A 12,110-nucleotide genomic window follows, 5' to 3' on the forward strand; every position below is an offset into this window, starting at 1 on the left:
GTAGCTGGAGGGATTTGTGGCTCGTAGGAGACGCAGCATTTGAAGCACTTGGTGTGGATAATGTCCAGATCCCAAGATTACCTGAAGGCAGATGGTTGGATACATCAATAGCTTCACATTTGTGTAATACCACATAGACATTCATGCCATGCTTACGATGAAGTAAAATAGATTCAGAGCCTTGTTGTCACTTCACTGCTTTGTGTGGGTACCTGGAGTGCCCCTTTTCCATGAGAGTCCACGAGAGTGTGAGAGATCACACTAAGAAAGCTTTAGCCCATGATCTCCTTGCAGTTGTTCAGTAAAACTAATTTGTATTTGTGTTTTACTTGCAGGTTGGGATGTTTAAGATTCATCCTGAAATTCCAGAATCACTGTCTGCTGAAACAAGGGCATTTATTTTGCTGTGTTTTGAACCTGATTCTAGCAAACGTGTTACAGCATCTGATTTGCTCAGAGATGCCTTCCTGAAACAAGTAAACAAGGGCAAGAAAAGTAGAATTGCATTCAAGCCTTCAGGTAAGAAATTACCAGCCAAATGCAAGTCAACATCATCATGAAGTGTTATATAAAAGATTACCATCATTAAGCACTCTCTTTTACTAAGGATGTTCCTTGTGCCAGGAAAGCAGCAGGAACTCAACTGTTGAAAGTGCCTGTGATTTGTAATTAGGTATATTTTAATTTAACAATTCCCACAAAATATGGTGACATGCTTATTTTGTGTTTTGGTTGCTGAAATCTCCCAATCCTACTTTTCCTCTCGCCCAAATAAGTGCCTCATTTATAGTAAATTAAAATTAGAAAAATGACATCCTGTGCATCATAGAATGGTTTGGGTTGGAAGGGACCTTAAGGAACATCTAGTTCCAAACCCCCTGCCTTGGACAGGGACATCTTCCACTAGACCAGGTTGCCCAAGCATCATCCAGCTTGGCCTTGAACACTTCCAGGGATGAGGCAACTTCTCTGGGTAACCTGTCCCAGTGCGTCACCACCCACATAGTAAAGAATTGCTCCCTTACATCTAATCCAAATCTCGCCTCTTTCAGTTTAAAGTGATTACTGCTTGTCCTATTACTACATGCCCTTGTAAAAAGTCTTTCTTCAGCTTTCTTAGAGGCCCTCTCTAGGTACTGAAAGGTCCCAATAAGGTCTCCCTGGAGCCTTCTCTTCTCCAGGCTGAACAATCCCAACTCTCTCAGCCTGTCCTCACAGCAGAGCTGTTCCAGCCCTCTAATCATCTTTGTGGCCTCCTCTGGACCCTCTCCAACAGGTCCATGTCTTTTCTGTACTGGAGGCTGGATGCACCACTCCAGGTGGGGTCTCACCAGAGTGGAGTAGAGGCAGAATCACCTCTCTTGACCTGCTGGTCACACTTCTTTTGATGCAGCACAGGACATGGTTGGCTTTCTAGGCTGCAAGCACACATTCCTGGGTCATGTTGAGCTTCTCATCAACCAGCATACCCAAATCTTTCTCCTCAGGGCTGCTCTTAATCCATTCTCTGCCCAGCCTGTATTTGTGCTTGGGACTGTCCCAACCCATGTGCAGGACCTTGCACTTGGCTTTGTTGAACTTAATGAGGTTTGCACAGGCCCACCTCTCAAGTCTGTAAAGGTCCCTCTGGATGGTGTCCCATCCCTCCAGCATTCACATTCCACCCCAGCCCCTCCTTGCTGGTGAGAACAAGGTCCAGCATAGCACCTCTCCCTGTTGACTCCTCTGTCCCTTGGAGATGGAAGTTGTCATCAATGCATTCTAGGAACCTCTTGATTTGCTTATGCCTTCCCATGTTGTCCCTCCAACAGCTATTGGGATAGTTAAAGTCCCCCGTGAGGACCAGGGCTTATAAATGTGAAGCTGTTCCCATCTGTCTACAGAGGGACTTTCCAAAGAAATTTTGGATTTTAGAGTCATAATTACATACACTTCAGAGATCTGAGTTTTATAGAGTAGGTGCTCTGCACCTGAAAATGTGGGTCTATTAAGTGTTTGGATCTACAAGGGTCAGCATTTTCAAACTTCATATGTAGCTTGGAAATTTGGCACGTAGGTGCCAAAGCAGCTGTTTAGCAGGTTGTTGTGTTTTATCTGCCTAGCGTGCTCTTCCACCCCCTCAATATATTAGGCACTTTCACAAGGATAAGATTACAAATCTTAATATAGACTCACCAAATAAATAATTAGTGTTTGAAGGCACTGTCTATTTAAAACAAGCAAAGCCATTCATTTTGCTGCTTCTTTCACCTGTCTGCACACACACGCACACACACACTCCCCATGCAAATTGAATTGCTTCCCTTTTTGAGCTTTTTTTTTTTTTCTTTTCCCCTAGGAGGAAACATTTGAAAGAAAGGGAACAGAATTGTAATGGGGAAGAAAAATAGCAAAGAATTTATAACATCTAGTTGAGCTGGTTTCAGCAAGGAAATGGGCATCATCACTTGACCTGAGGGGCACTGAGAGCTGCCATGTCTGCAGTCACACCTGTGCAGCGGGAGAGCTCACACTGCACAGCTGGGGCAGTGATGGGCAGGAGCTATTAGCAGCCTGCGGCCTTCTGCCCCACAGCAAGAACACGCCACTGTGGCCTTTTCAGCCCTTGGCTGAGGATGTTTTCCTGGAGGAACTGCATGGCATTAGAAAGGATGGACCTTGCCTTGTTAGCTGCCCTGGGAGCAACGGCATCTTTGTCAAATATCAGGGAAAGTGCAGCTGTCTTCTGCCTTCCTCCCTTCTTCTCTTCTCCCACTCGTTGATGCGGTTATGGGGCTCTTTCAGATGGCACAGGAATCTGGTGCTGCAAAGTTAAGCACTGGGCTGCAGCAAGAAGCAAGCTCAGGAGAAGAGGAGACTGAGGGGAGACCTCATGGTGGCTACAGCTGCCTTACAAGGGGAGGAGCGGCAGGCACTGATGACCAGTGACAGAACCCAAGGGAATGGCAGGAAGATGTGCCAGGGGAGGTTTAGTTTGGACATGAGGAAAAGGTTCTTCCCCCAGAGGGTGGTGGAGCACTGGAACAGGCTCCCCAGGGAGGTGTCACAGCCCCAAGCCTGACAGTGTTCAAGAAGAGACTGGACAACGCCCTCAGACACATGGTGTGAACTGTGGGGTTGTCCTGTGCAGGGACAGGAGCTGGACTCGATCCTTGTGGTTTCCTTCCAGCTCAGGATATTCTATGATTCTCAGTGCTGGCCACAGACGTGAGCAGAGTGGGCAAGTATTATGAACGCTGTCTATTGAGAGAGGGGAGGGAAAGGCAACACAGCTGCAGCCAAGTGTGCGCTTTGCTGCCCTGGAGCTGGAGAATGCTGTGCTGGCTGCCACAGCCATCACCAAGGGGAGTTTGGGGGCATAAGGCAGGTCCTGGCCCAGCAGTTGCCACAGTCTCAGCTGCAGCAGTTCACTGTTTCCTCCCTCTGCTGTTTCCCTCAGTGCCAGTTTCCTCAGCTTTGTCCTCATATTTCCATCCTGTCTCTATCCCTTTTTTCTTTCCAATAATAAAGGCAGCCCAGAGCAAATCTCAGGCCTTACTCCTGAAACAGCAACTTTCAATTTTCTGTACTGCTGAGATACCTTGAACCAATTATCACAAGGTGACACATACTGTTTCATTTCTGTGACTGTTTAAACCTCAGCCATTGGAACATCGGTCATGTACCATGGAGTAAGTCAGAGCTTTCTGAACAACTTTTAACTTCTAGGTCCCTTCCTCCCCTGCCTCCACATAATTTGTAGTGACAACCATGAAAAACTTTTGTGATATTTTAGCTCCATGGATATGTGCCCTCTGAGTTGACAGAACTTCTTCCTTATCTTTCCTATCACACATCTCCAAACTGGCAATGAGGACGACAGCAAGCTCTCAATATCTGTTACTTTTTATTTCTTCTTACTTTCAAGATGAACTGGAAAGGGACAAGATTTCCTTCAGGCCAGTGCTGAGAGAGAGCACCCTTACTGAGGACAAGGGGGCATGAGAGTGGGGCAGATGCCTCTAGTGTCAGGGAGGGAACAAATGTACATCAGTCAACACAGGCAGAGGTGAGGAGGGCAGGTAGCAGACTGCTCTCTGCTTAGAGATATGGCTGTGATGGCACAGCTGCTGACAACCTCTTGGTTTGATTCAGGCTCTTTAAACAGCTGTATATCCAGTTGTACCACTTTGTGAGACCAGCATCAAGGGGGAGTGTGTGTGTGTGTGCGTGCGTGCTCAAGCAAAGGTACCAAAATGGCATTTCATATGAGTATCTAGCTGCTTTGCTGTCTTTGGGTTCTGCTGTTAGCTCGTTCACACCTTTTATTGCTTATGCATATTATGATTTTCAGTTGCATTGCTGCTTTCTATCAACAAGGTTACTTCTCCCTCAACCATTTTGCAAAATAAGGCCTTGATATTACTGGTCACAGCTGTTTTAAGCACATGACTGTTGCCTGCCTAGTTCTGTTACATGTTTTACAATGTCTGTTCATAGATTATAATCGTAATATATCCCTCCCACTGCCAATCCATGGAGAACAGGCAGGCAGTAGCAGCAGCGAGCATGGCTCTGTTTCACCAGACTCTGATGTGCAGCATGACATGCTTTTCGAAAGGCCAAAGAGATCCATTTCAGAGATTCAGACAAAGCATCCCATCTCCCATTTACTAAGGTAAAGCATTTGCTTGTTGCTTGACACCCACAAGGGATTATGTGGATTTAATTCACATTTTATTTTATGAGGGCAATTTTTTCACATAATTACTAGATCAGCAGGTATGTTAAGCAGCAAGCGAGTTACATAGGCAAATTACTAGTTAATTTAAGTATTGTCTGTATACATTATCTTCATTAATTATGAACAATGATTCTTTCTCCTTAAGGTTTCCATATATTTAGATACTTTTCCGCTCCCAGCAAAGAAATGTCAGTTGTCTCATTGACTGAATGGATATGGATTCAGGAGTTAGCAGAAGGGTTGATCCTTCCATGTACACATGAAAAAATGTGGGAAAGAGGCAGCAGAAAGACAGTTTTGCTGCTCAGAGATCACAAAACAATACTTTCAAATTAGTATGTTACTGTATGTATGTATGTATACTGTATGTATGTATAGTTATCTCAGTCCAGAGTTTTCGGCTTTCCTCCCCAAGAGTGAACCAGTGCTGGGTGGCATTAATGCCAGCTTCTTAGCTGGATGAAATCAGCCTCGTGCTTTTGGCTTTTTTTGCCAGCTGAGGATCTGAGCCATCTTCTGTCTCAGAACGAGCGTTAAACAGTGTGATCAATCCACTGCTGTAGTGCAACTCACTTTGTAACCTCTGAAGCATCCCGACTTGCTTCTGACAGTACTGCCATGTTGCTAACGCTGAGGTCTCTCTTGTGTGTGCACCTGGTTGCTGACCCAGTGTACCCGATGAGGGCTCGGCCTCAGAGGACAGGAGCGCCTCTTCTTCCCTTGAGGATAAGGATTCTGGTCTGTTTCTGCTGCGGAAGGACAGTGAACGCCGAGCAATCCTCTATAAAATCCTTAAGGAAGAACAGAATAAAGTTGCTTCCAATTTGCAGGACTGTATTGCACAGGTAATTTCACTTCCTTCTGAATATCTTCGATCTCTGAGCCCGGTGTGTGATCCCTTTGCTGTTCTGAATGCATAGCAAACTCTGCCTTTTGCCTGCTGCTGGGCTCTTGTTTTTTTTTCTGAGGGGGGAGGTTTGGGGCATGTGATGTGGCGTTGGGGGCCTGAGGTTGGTGGGTTGGGTGGTTTTTATGTTGTGATTTGTTGTGGCTTTCAAGGACATGGAAATGGAACACCAGGTAGTAGGAGATACTGTTTGCTTTAAGGGTAGGGAACTGATTAACAATTTTAAATTCAAAGCGTATGTAAACTAGGGGACAAGAACACAGCACATGAATCTTAGAAAAATCTATGGTAGATTTCTGTGGAGGGAAGGACTGAGAGAAAAATTGTGCATTTGGTTAACCCATAGCCAAACAATGCCTGACACCAGTAACGACTGCTTAGCCTTTTCTTCTTGACGTCTGCTTTTAATGTTCCACTGACATTATCTGTTCTTACCAAACCCGTGGTTTTTCCCCTGAACCACATGTACATGAAGGGGAGGCTGCTGTCTCTTGTGATGCCCCAGCCAGCCCTTGCTCGGGGCACAGAGGCACCTGCAGCACCGCTGCTGGGTCCTGCTGCTCCTGGGGCAGCTCCAGCCGAGCCCAGCGTGAGCAGCAGCTCCGCACAGCGCAGGGTTTGCTGCTCCCCAAGACTTGCTGCCCCTGCGAGGCTGCCCGGGGGTGCAGGTCGGCTCAGCCCACACCCCAGGGGCTCCTGTCGAGCTTTGCAAACCCACAGGCTCCAGCTGCGGAGGCAACTGGGGTAAATTTCTGCTCTGAGCTTAAACTGCAAAATAGCTTATAGCTTTACAGAGGACTAAAAGTCATATGTGAGATCTTAGTCAGAAATAACCAAGGCTCTAAATATTTTCCAGGATAAAGAAGGATCATTTAGTAACAATGAGCCCTACCTCAATCTCCAGCTGTTTTGCAGCACTGCTGTAACCATCTCTTTTCCATAATTTCGGTAATACTTCTCCCTTTAATTACACAGGTTGTTGTTCTTACAGGCACTTGGATGGCTTTAACTGTGGGGCTTGTAGACTACAAATCATAGAATGAACACTTGAGTCCTATCACTGTGTAATCTTAGACCTTTTTCTGACTTATGATAAATGCATATATAAACATATTTTTTTGCCCAACGAAATAAAATGTCTGCATTATTAGATATAAGTCCAGATTCAGCATATCGAAAGGATAGCATCTAAAAAAATTTGTTTCTCTTACTGATTCTGCTGTTTTAATGGAGGAGAGCTGCCCTCTGCAGTACACTGTAGATATGTGTGTTATCTGGACCACCTTCCTTTCCTTTGTGACAGCCACAATAGCAGCAGACTTACTTTATTTTTTGGAAAATAAGAATTACTAATACAAAATTGTAGTTAGAAAAAGGTAGAAAATAAAGGCTTTCCAGAAACAAAAGTTCTGTGATTTCTGTGCATCAGTGTAAAACATACAAGGCAAAGCTATAAATTGTGACCCTAAAAATAGTAGTGTGACTGTTAGATGATAGACTCTGGGATTAACTTGATATACATTCATTATATTTTCTCCAGAGCTCTGAAGAACTGCAGCTTTCAGTGGCCCACATCAAGCAAATTATTGGGATTTTAAGGGACTTTATACGCTCTCCAGAACAGAGAGTGATGGCTTCTACCATTTCCAAGTTGAAAATGGATTTGGACTTTGACAGCGCTTCCATCAATCAGATTCATCTGGTGCTGTTTGGATTTCAGGATGCGGTGAGTCCCTTGCCTAGAGCAGGGGGAGAGGGGAATTCTTCCTGGGCAGCTCCTCTATTCTTCCTCACCCTTCTTTTTTACCCTGTTCGTGCTGAGCAGCCATTTCCTCCCCAGTTCCTCAGAAGCACCTGTGCTTGCTGGGGAAGGCGGGAGGATGTGGGCAGTATGGAGCAGACAAAGCCCTGGTGACTGATCGTATGGAAGACTAAGAAAAGACTGAAGGTGTTTGAAGGTCAGGTTTTGCCTGGCAACCTGTGGACCAGTGTTGAAAAGTTCCCTCTAGGAGGAGGGAGGAGGAGGAGGCGGACTGCTCTAGGAGGAACTCTGGGATGTGGCCATAGACATTAGCCGAGCTCTTCAGAGGGGCAGATGGGGCTGGACACAGAGCCCTGATGTGCTGGCACCTCAGTGAGCTTCAGGTGGGCACTCCCAGACAGGCCTTGCAGCCAAGGGAAGTGGTGCTTGATGGGCTGCCCATGTACTCACTGCAAGTGTTTGTTCTGGATCTCACCTTTATTTACTGTGCTGTCGCTCCTTGTACTGTTGAGGGGCTTGAATGTCACAGTTTGGGTACGGTTTGAAAGCTCTGGCCTAAAATCGGTTGCATAGACTTTCAACGGTCTTAGTGACCTTTAAAAGGTTTTAGTGACTCATGCAGTTGTTACTTCATAAAATTTCATCTGGCTGTTGAAAACCAAGATTGTCTCTCATTAGGTGTATGCAGTAGTTGTTTGCTGCTCCTTCACTTGTTTATTTATTTACAGGTGAACAAAGTGTTAAGAAATCATTTAATAAGGCCCCACTGGATGTTTGCAATGGATAACATAATTCGCCGTGCAGTCCAAGCAGCAGTCACTATTCTTATTCCAGGTAAATCAAAGCAGCTGGAGAAGGTGTCTGTTTTTTACGAGAAGGTGTCTGTTCACATATCAAAGAGTTACGGCGATTGGAACAGTTTAGGCATTTAATCTGTCAGCATGCCATTAGCTGCATCCATGTGCCACTATATCAAAGGCACAGGGTCAGAATGTTGTGCAGAAAGAAGTGTTGATCTGGAGGATTAATGCAGCACTTGCAGTACAAAAGCAGATAATGAGGAGATGATAACCAGTGATGCTGCACCACCGGTGTGGTCCAACCATGACAAAAAAGGGCAGATTAAATTCAGTCTGGGCTGGAGCTTTTCTGGTAAGAAAGAAAATGACTGTATAATGTTTTAATGAAATCCAAGGTAGATAACACTGCACAGGTCTGGTTTTGTGTTCTGAAAAAGGATTACTGAGCCATGAAACAGATGCAGAGAAGGGAGTGCATTAATATGAGGAGTATGATTTTGGCCTACAGATTGGTAGTAGGAAAAATCACCAGCACCAAGAAGGACAAACAACTAAGAACTGTCTAGGAATAACTCTTTGAGGTGCTGAGCACCCCATCCAGTATGAGAATGTTCTGAGAGCACTTATTGGTGGTGAGCCCCTTTGGTCCAAAGTCGCTTTAGCTTTCAAGTCAAATCAACCAAATTTTAAAGATTTTTTAGGACCTGGTTTGTAGGAGAAGAATGCTAACTATTCTTTGCTGGGAAGGGTGGCCACCTGCAGCAAGTTCTGAGAGAAATTAGAGGTTAGAAATTCTACTTGAAAAAGAGAAGGGTTTCATAAATTCTTTGGTTCAGAGCATTAGGGGGAAAAAACCTTTTTTAAAAAAATTTTTACTTCTTTTTAGAAAAAGCAAGCTTTCAAGTTTTTCTCATTAAATTAATTACAGGATCTTTAGTAAAATGCATTAATCAGAAATGTATTTTTCATCTCTATAGCTGTAATCTACAGCTACCTACCTGTACTGGTGTGCCAGGGCTGTGCTATTACAGTACCACTCATTTTTCAGTTGACGCCAGAGAATATGTGGTCCAGCTCACATCATCCTTTGCTACTCCCCTGCTCAGTATTGTGAAAGCACATTGTGCAGCCAGGGCACGTCCTCAGCTGAAGCTCCCCCACCCACAGGAGTCAAAAACAAACTGTAGTACCCCTGAAGGCAGACTTCATTCTTACACTGTTTAATTTTGCCAGAGCTTCGAGCTCACTTTGAGCCAGCATCAGAAACTGAAGGTGGGGACAAGGATGGCGAGGAAGCAGAGGACAGTTACCAGCCCACTGAACAAAACGGGGCTGAGGATCCCACCGCCGTCACGTCAGGAGACAGCACCCTTAGTTCGGTGGCGTCACACGAGGCTCAGCAGCAGCTTAGCCTGGAGCTGGGCAGACTTAAACAAGAGACCTTAAGGTAACCCTCCTATAGAGACTGTGGATTTAATTCAGGTGGTCTTTGAAAAGTTCTCAGATGTTGCTTTCTATAGTGACATGTACATACGTAACATACATACTGCTCATCTGGTTTTACTGCCTCCTGATAAAGCAGGCCTTCTAAGAATACCAGTGCATTCAGAATATGCTGGTAGCACTGGTTTGACAACTCATCAGCCTTTGGCACATTTTTTTTCTGTGTAATTAATTATTAATTACAGAATGTCATGTTGGATTTCTCTGTTAAGTAATTAGACTTGTGCAACTATGCCCATTTCCTTCCTACTTCCTTAGCATCTTGAATGCCACCTGACCCAGTGGCAATGTCCTCCAGGCTGTTCCTGCAAGGAAAGGCCAGAAGCTGCTCTGTCCTGCTTCACAGGACAGGCTGCCCACAAATTAGCATAAGCCGAGCCCATCCCGTGTCTCATGGGTTACATTTGTAGGCTGCTGCCAGTGTGTAAACACCTGAAGGTCCCATTCTTTATGGATTTGGTGTAAATCTGTACTCAGGAAGTCCCTGCTAGAACATCAGCGTGACACTGTTCAGCAGTAAATTACAGTATAAAGGCAGCAGCTCTGCCCAGGGAGGCTGTGAAACAATAGGAACAGAATTTACAAGCTGCCTACTAAATTCTGCATAGATGAAAGCCTTGAAATGCCTCCACTAAACTGGGTCTCAGACAACCAAAATGAAATGTGTAAACCATAAAATATGTTACTTAAGACTATCTCTCAAGTGTTTCTGTCCTTTAGTAGTCACTAAAAATGATAAATATTTTTCTGCTAGATTTATTCACAGTAGGGTTGTGTTTGATTTCTCTCATGCTAACAGGCTTTTGGAAAACCTTATTCAAAAGGAGAAAGAGTATCAGACCCTCTTACGACAATCTGTGGAACAAAAAACTCAGGAATTACACTGGCTTCGATTAAAACTTAAACCTGAAGGTATGAGACGCTGCATACTTTGACAGTTGTACACAAATGTATTGGATCATATGCTTGTTTAAAGGATAAAGGACGGTCTATTTTGAGCTTCAGCAGTCTGAAAATCACTTTTTCCCTAGTTTTGATGTGTATTAACCCATACTTCTGTTTTCTATTAAAGGTTCCCAACAGTCTGCAGCAACTTCTAAAAAGAATGCAGACCCTGAGCTCATGAACTGGCTGACACAACACGGAGCAGACTTGGATGACATCAAGAGGGTAATCACTTTTTTTTTAAAAAAAGGTCTTTGTAGTCACAATTAGCAATTTGGTTTCAAAGAAGGAATATTAATTTAGGAATAAATTTGCCTTCCAGTTTGCTGAGGAAGATTATACACTAAGTGCTGTCCTTAATGATATCACTAAAGATGATTTGCGGTATCTTCAACTCCGGTAAGGATGGACTTTTAAATTCATTCTTAAGAGCTTAATTAAAGGTAGCTTGGAAAAAAAAACATTTTTAGAAGTTTTTCAGATAGGTCAGTGATAGGTCAGTGGCAACTGCTGTGAATTCCATCCCTGATTTTCTGTTAAAGTTTTTCACATCTTAGCTGACACAGTGCAACTACTCCACCTCAGGTACTTCAAGCCATCTACATTTTGGCATTTATCAAGGCTGGGAGCTATTTCTGCACCATTCAGGATGATGTTATCACATGGAAAACAGGCTAAAGAACTTGTTTTTCCTACCCATTGGTTCAAGGCCTTTCGTTGTCATTCTGCTAACCCAGAAGTCATTTTAGCTATAGCCTTAAGGAAGTGTAGTGTTTTGTTTTTCGTGTCCTGTCATAACTGGTATATCCTTGGCATTTCTAGAATTTACTTCTTGCTCACTTTTAAGTAATGGAGATGAGGGAGTCCCCCCTAACTGTTCTCTGTTGTTCTTCATACAGGGGTGGTCTCCTCTGCCGAATCTGGAATGCAATATTAAACCACCGGCAAACATCTGGGATGACCTCAGTGCAGAAGGTTAATACTTTGGAAGGAGAACATGTAATGGGAATAAACAAATGAAAGATACATTCCTACCCCATAAATTATTAGATGTATATATTTATGTATAGTGGCCTTGCAGGTTTTGCACAGTTATGTAGCTTGTTTGACCATCAGTGTAATACAGGGTGAATAGTAACAGCTTTTAAGCCGGTGTCAATGCACTTAAATGACTTACGATATACTACTGCAGAAGTCAACTCCCTGTCAATGTCATAAAAAGCATTAGCTGAGAAAAAAACCCTTTTCTGCAAAACAGGTACCACACATCTGAATTGGCTTCAGCATTGTGAAAACTGTGAACTTAAGATGCCTTACAGTTCTGCTGGCTAATGGTTGGAGCAGGGAGGGGGCTATGCTAGAGCATGTGTCACCTCTTCAGAGGTGAATGTATATAGCTTTTTGTATTAAAGCTACTCTCACTGAACTACTGTGTGTGCTGGTGTGCTGTTTACATCTAGTAACTTGTGT

At 44.0% G+C, this 12,110-nt stretch overlaps 1 protein-coding gene across 2 annotated transcripts in view; it reads left to right on the forward strand.

The window, feature by feature from the left end:
* MAP3K15 (mitogen-activated protein kinase kinase kinase 15) overlaps positions 1-12,066 on the forward strand; it is an 87,436-nt gene extending 75,370 nt beyond the window's left edge. For both annotated transcript variants that reach the window (XM_065071888.1, XM_021279879.2), the window contains 10 exons: positions 336-519; positions 4,480-4,657; positions 5,394-5,568; positions 7,171-7,356; positions 8,121-8,226; positions 9,426-9,639; positions 10,495-10,607; positions 10,768-10,865; positions 10,963-11,039; positions 11,540-12,066. In XM_065071888.1, the coding sequence (XP_064927960.1) occupies positions 336-519; positions 4,480-4,657; positions 5,394-5,568; positions 7,171-7,356; positions 8,121-8,226; positions 9,426-9,639; positions 10,495-10,607; positions 10,768-10,865; positions 10,963-11,039; positions 11,540-11,660 (1,452 nt within the window). In that variant the 3' untranslated portion in view covers positions 11,661-12,066. The remainder of the gene's footprint in view (positions 1-335; positions 520-4,479; positions 4,658-5,393; positions 5,569-7,170; positions 7,357-8,120; positions 8,227-9,425; positions 9,640-10,494; positions 10,608-10,767; positions 10,866-10,962; positions 11,040-11,539) is intronic.
* The last annotated feature ends 44 nt before the right edge of the window (positions 12,067-12,110 follow it).

This window comes from Columba livia, chromosome 1, assembly GCF_036013475.1.
Source record: "Columba livia isolate bColLiv1 breed racing homer chromosome 1, bColLiv1.pat.W.v2, whole genome shotgun sequence".
Lineage (NCBI taxonomy): Eukaryota > Metazoa > Chordata > Aves > Columbiformes > Columbidae > Columba > Columba livia.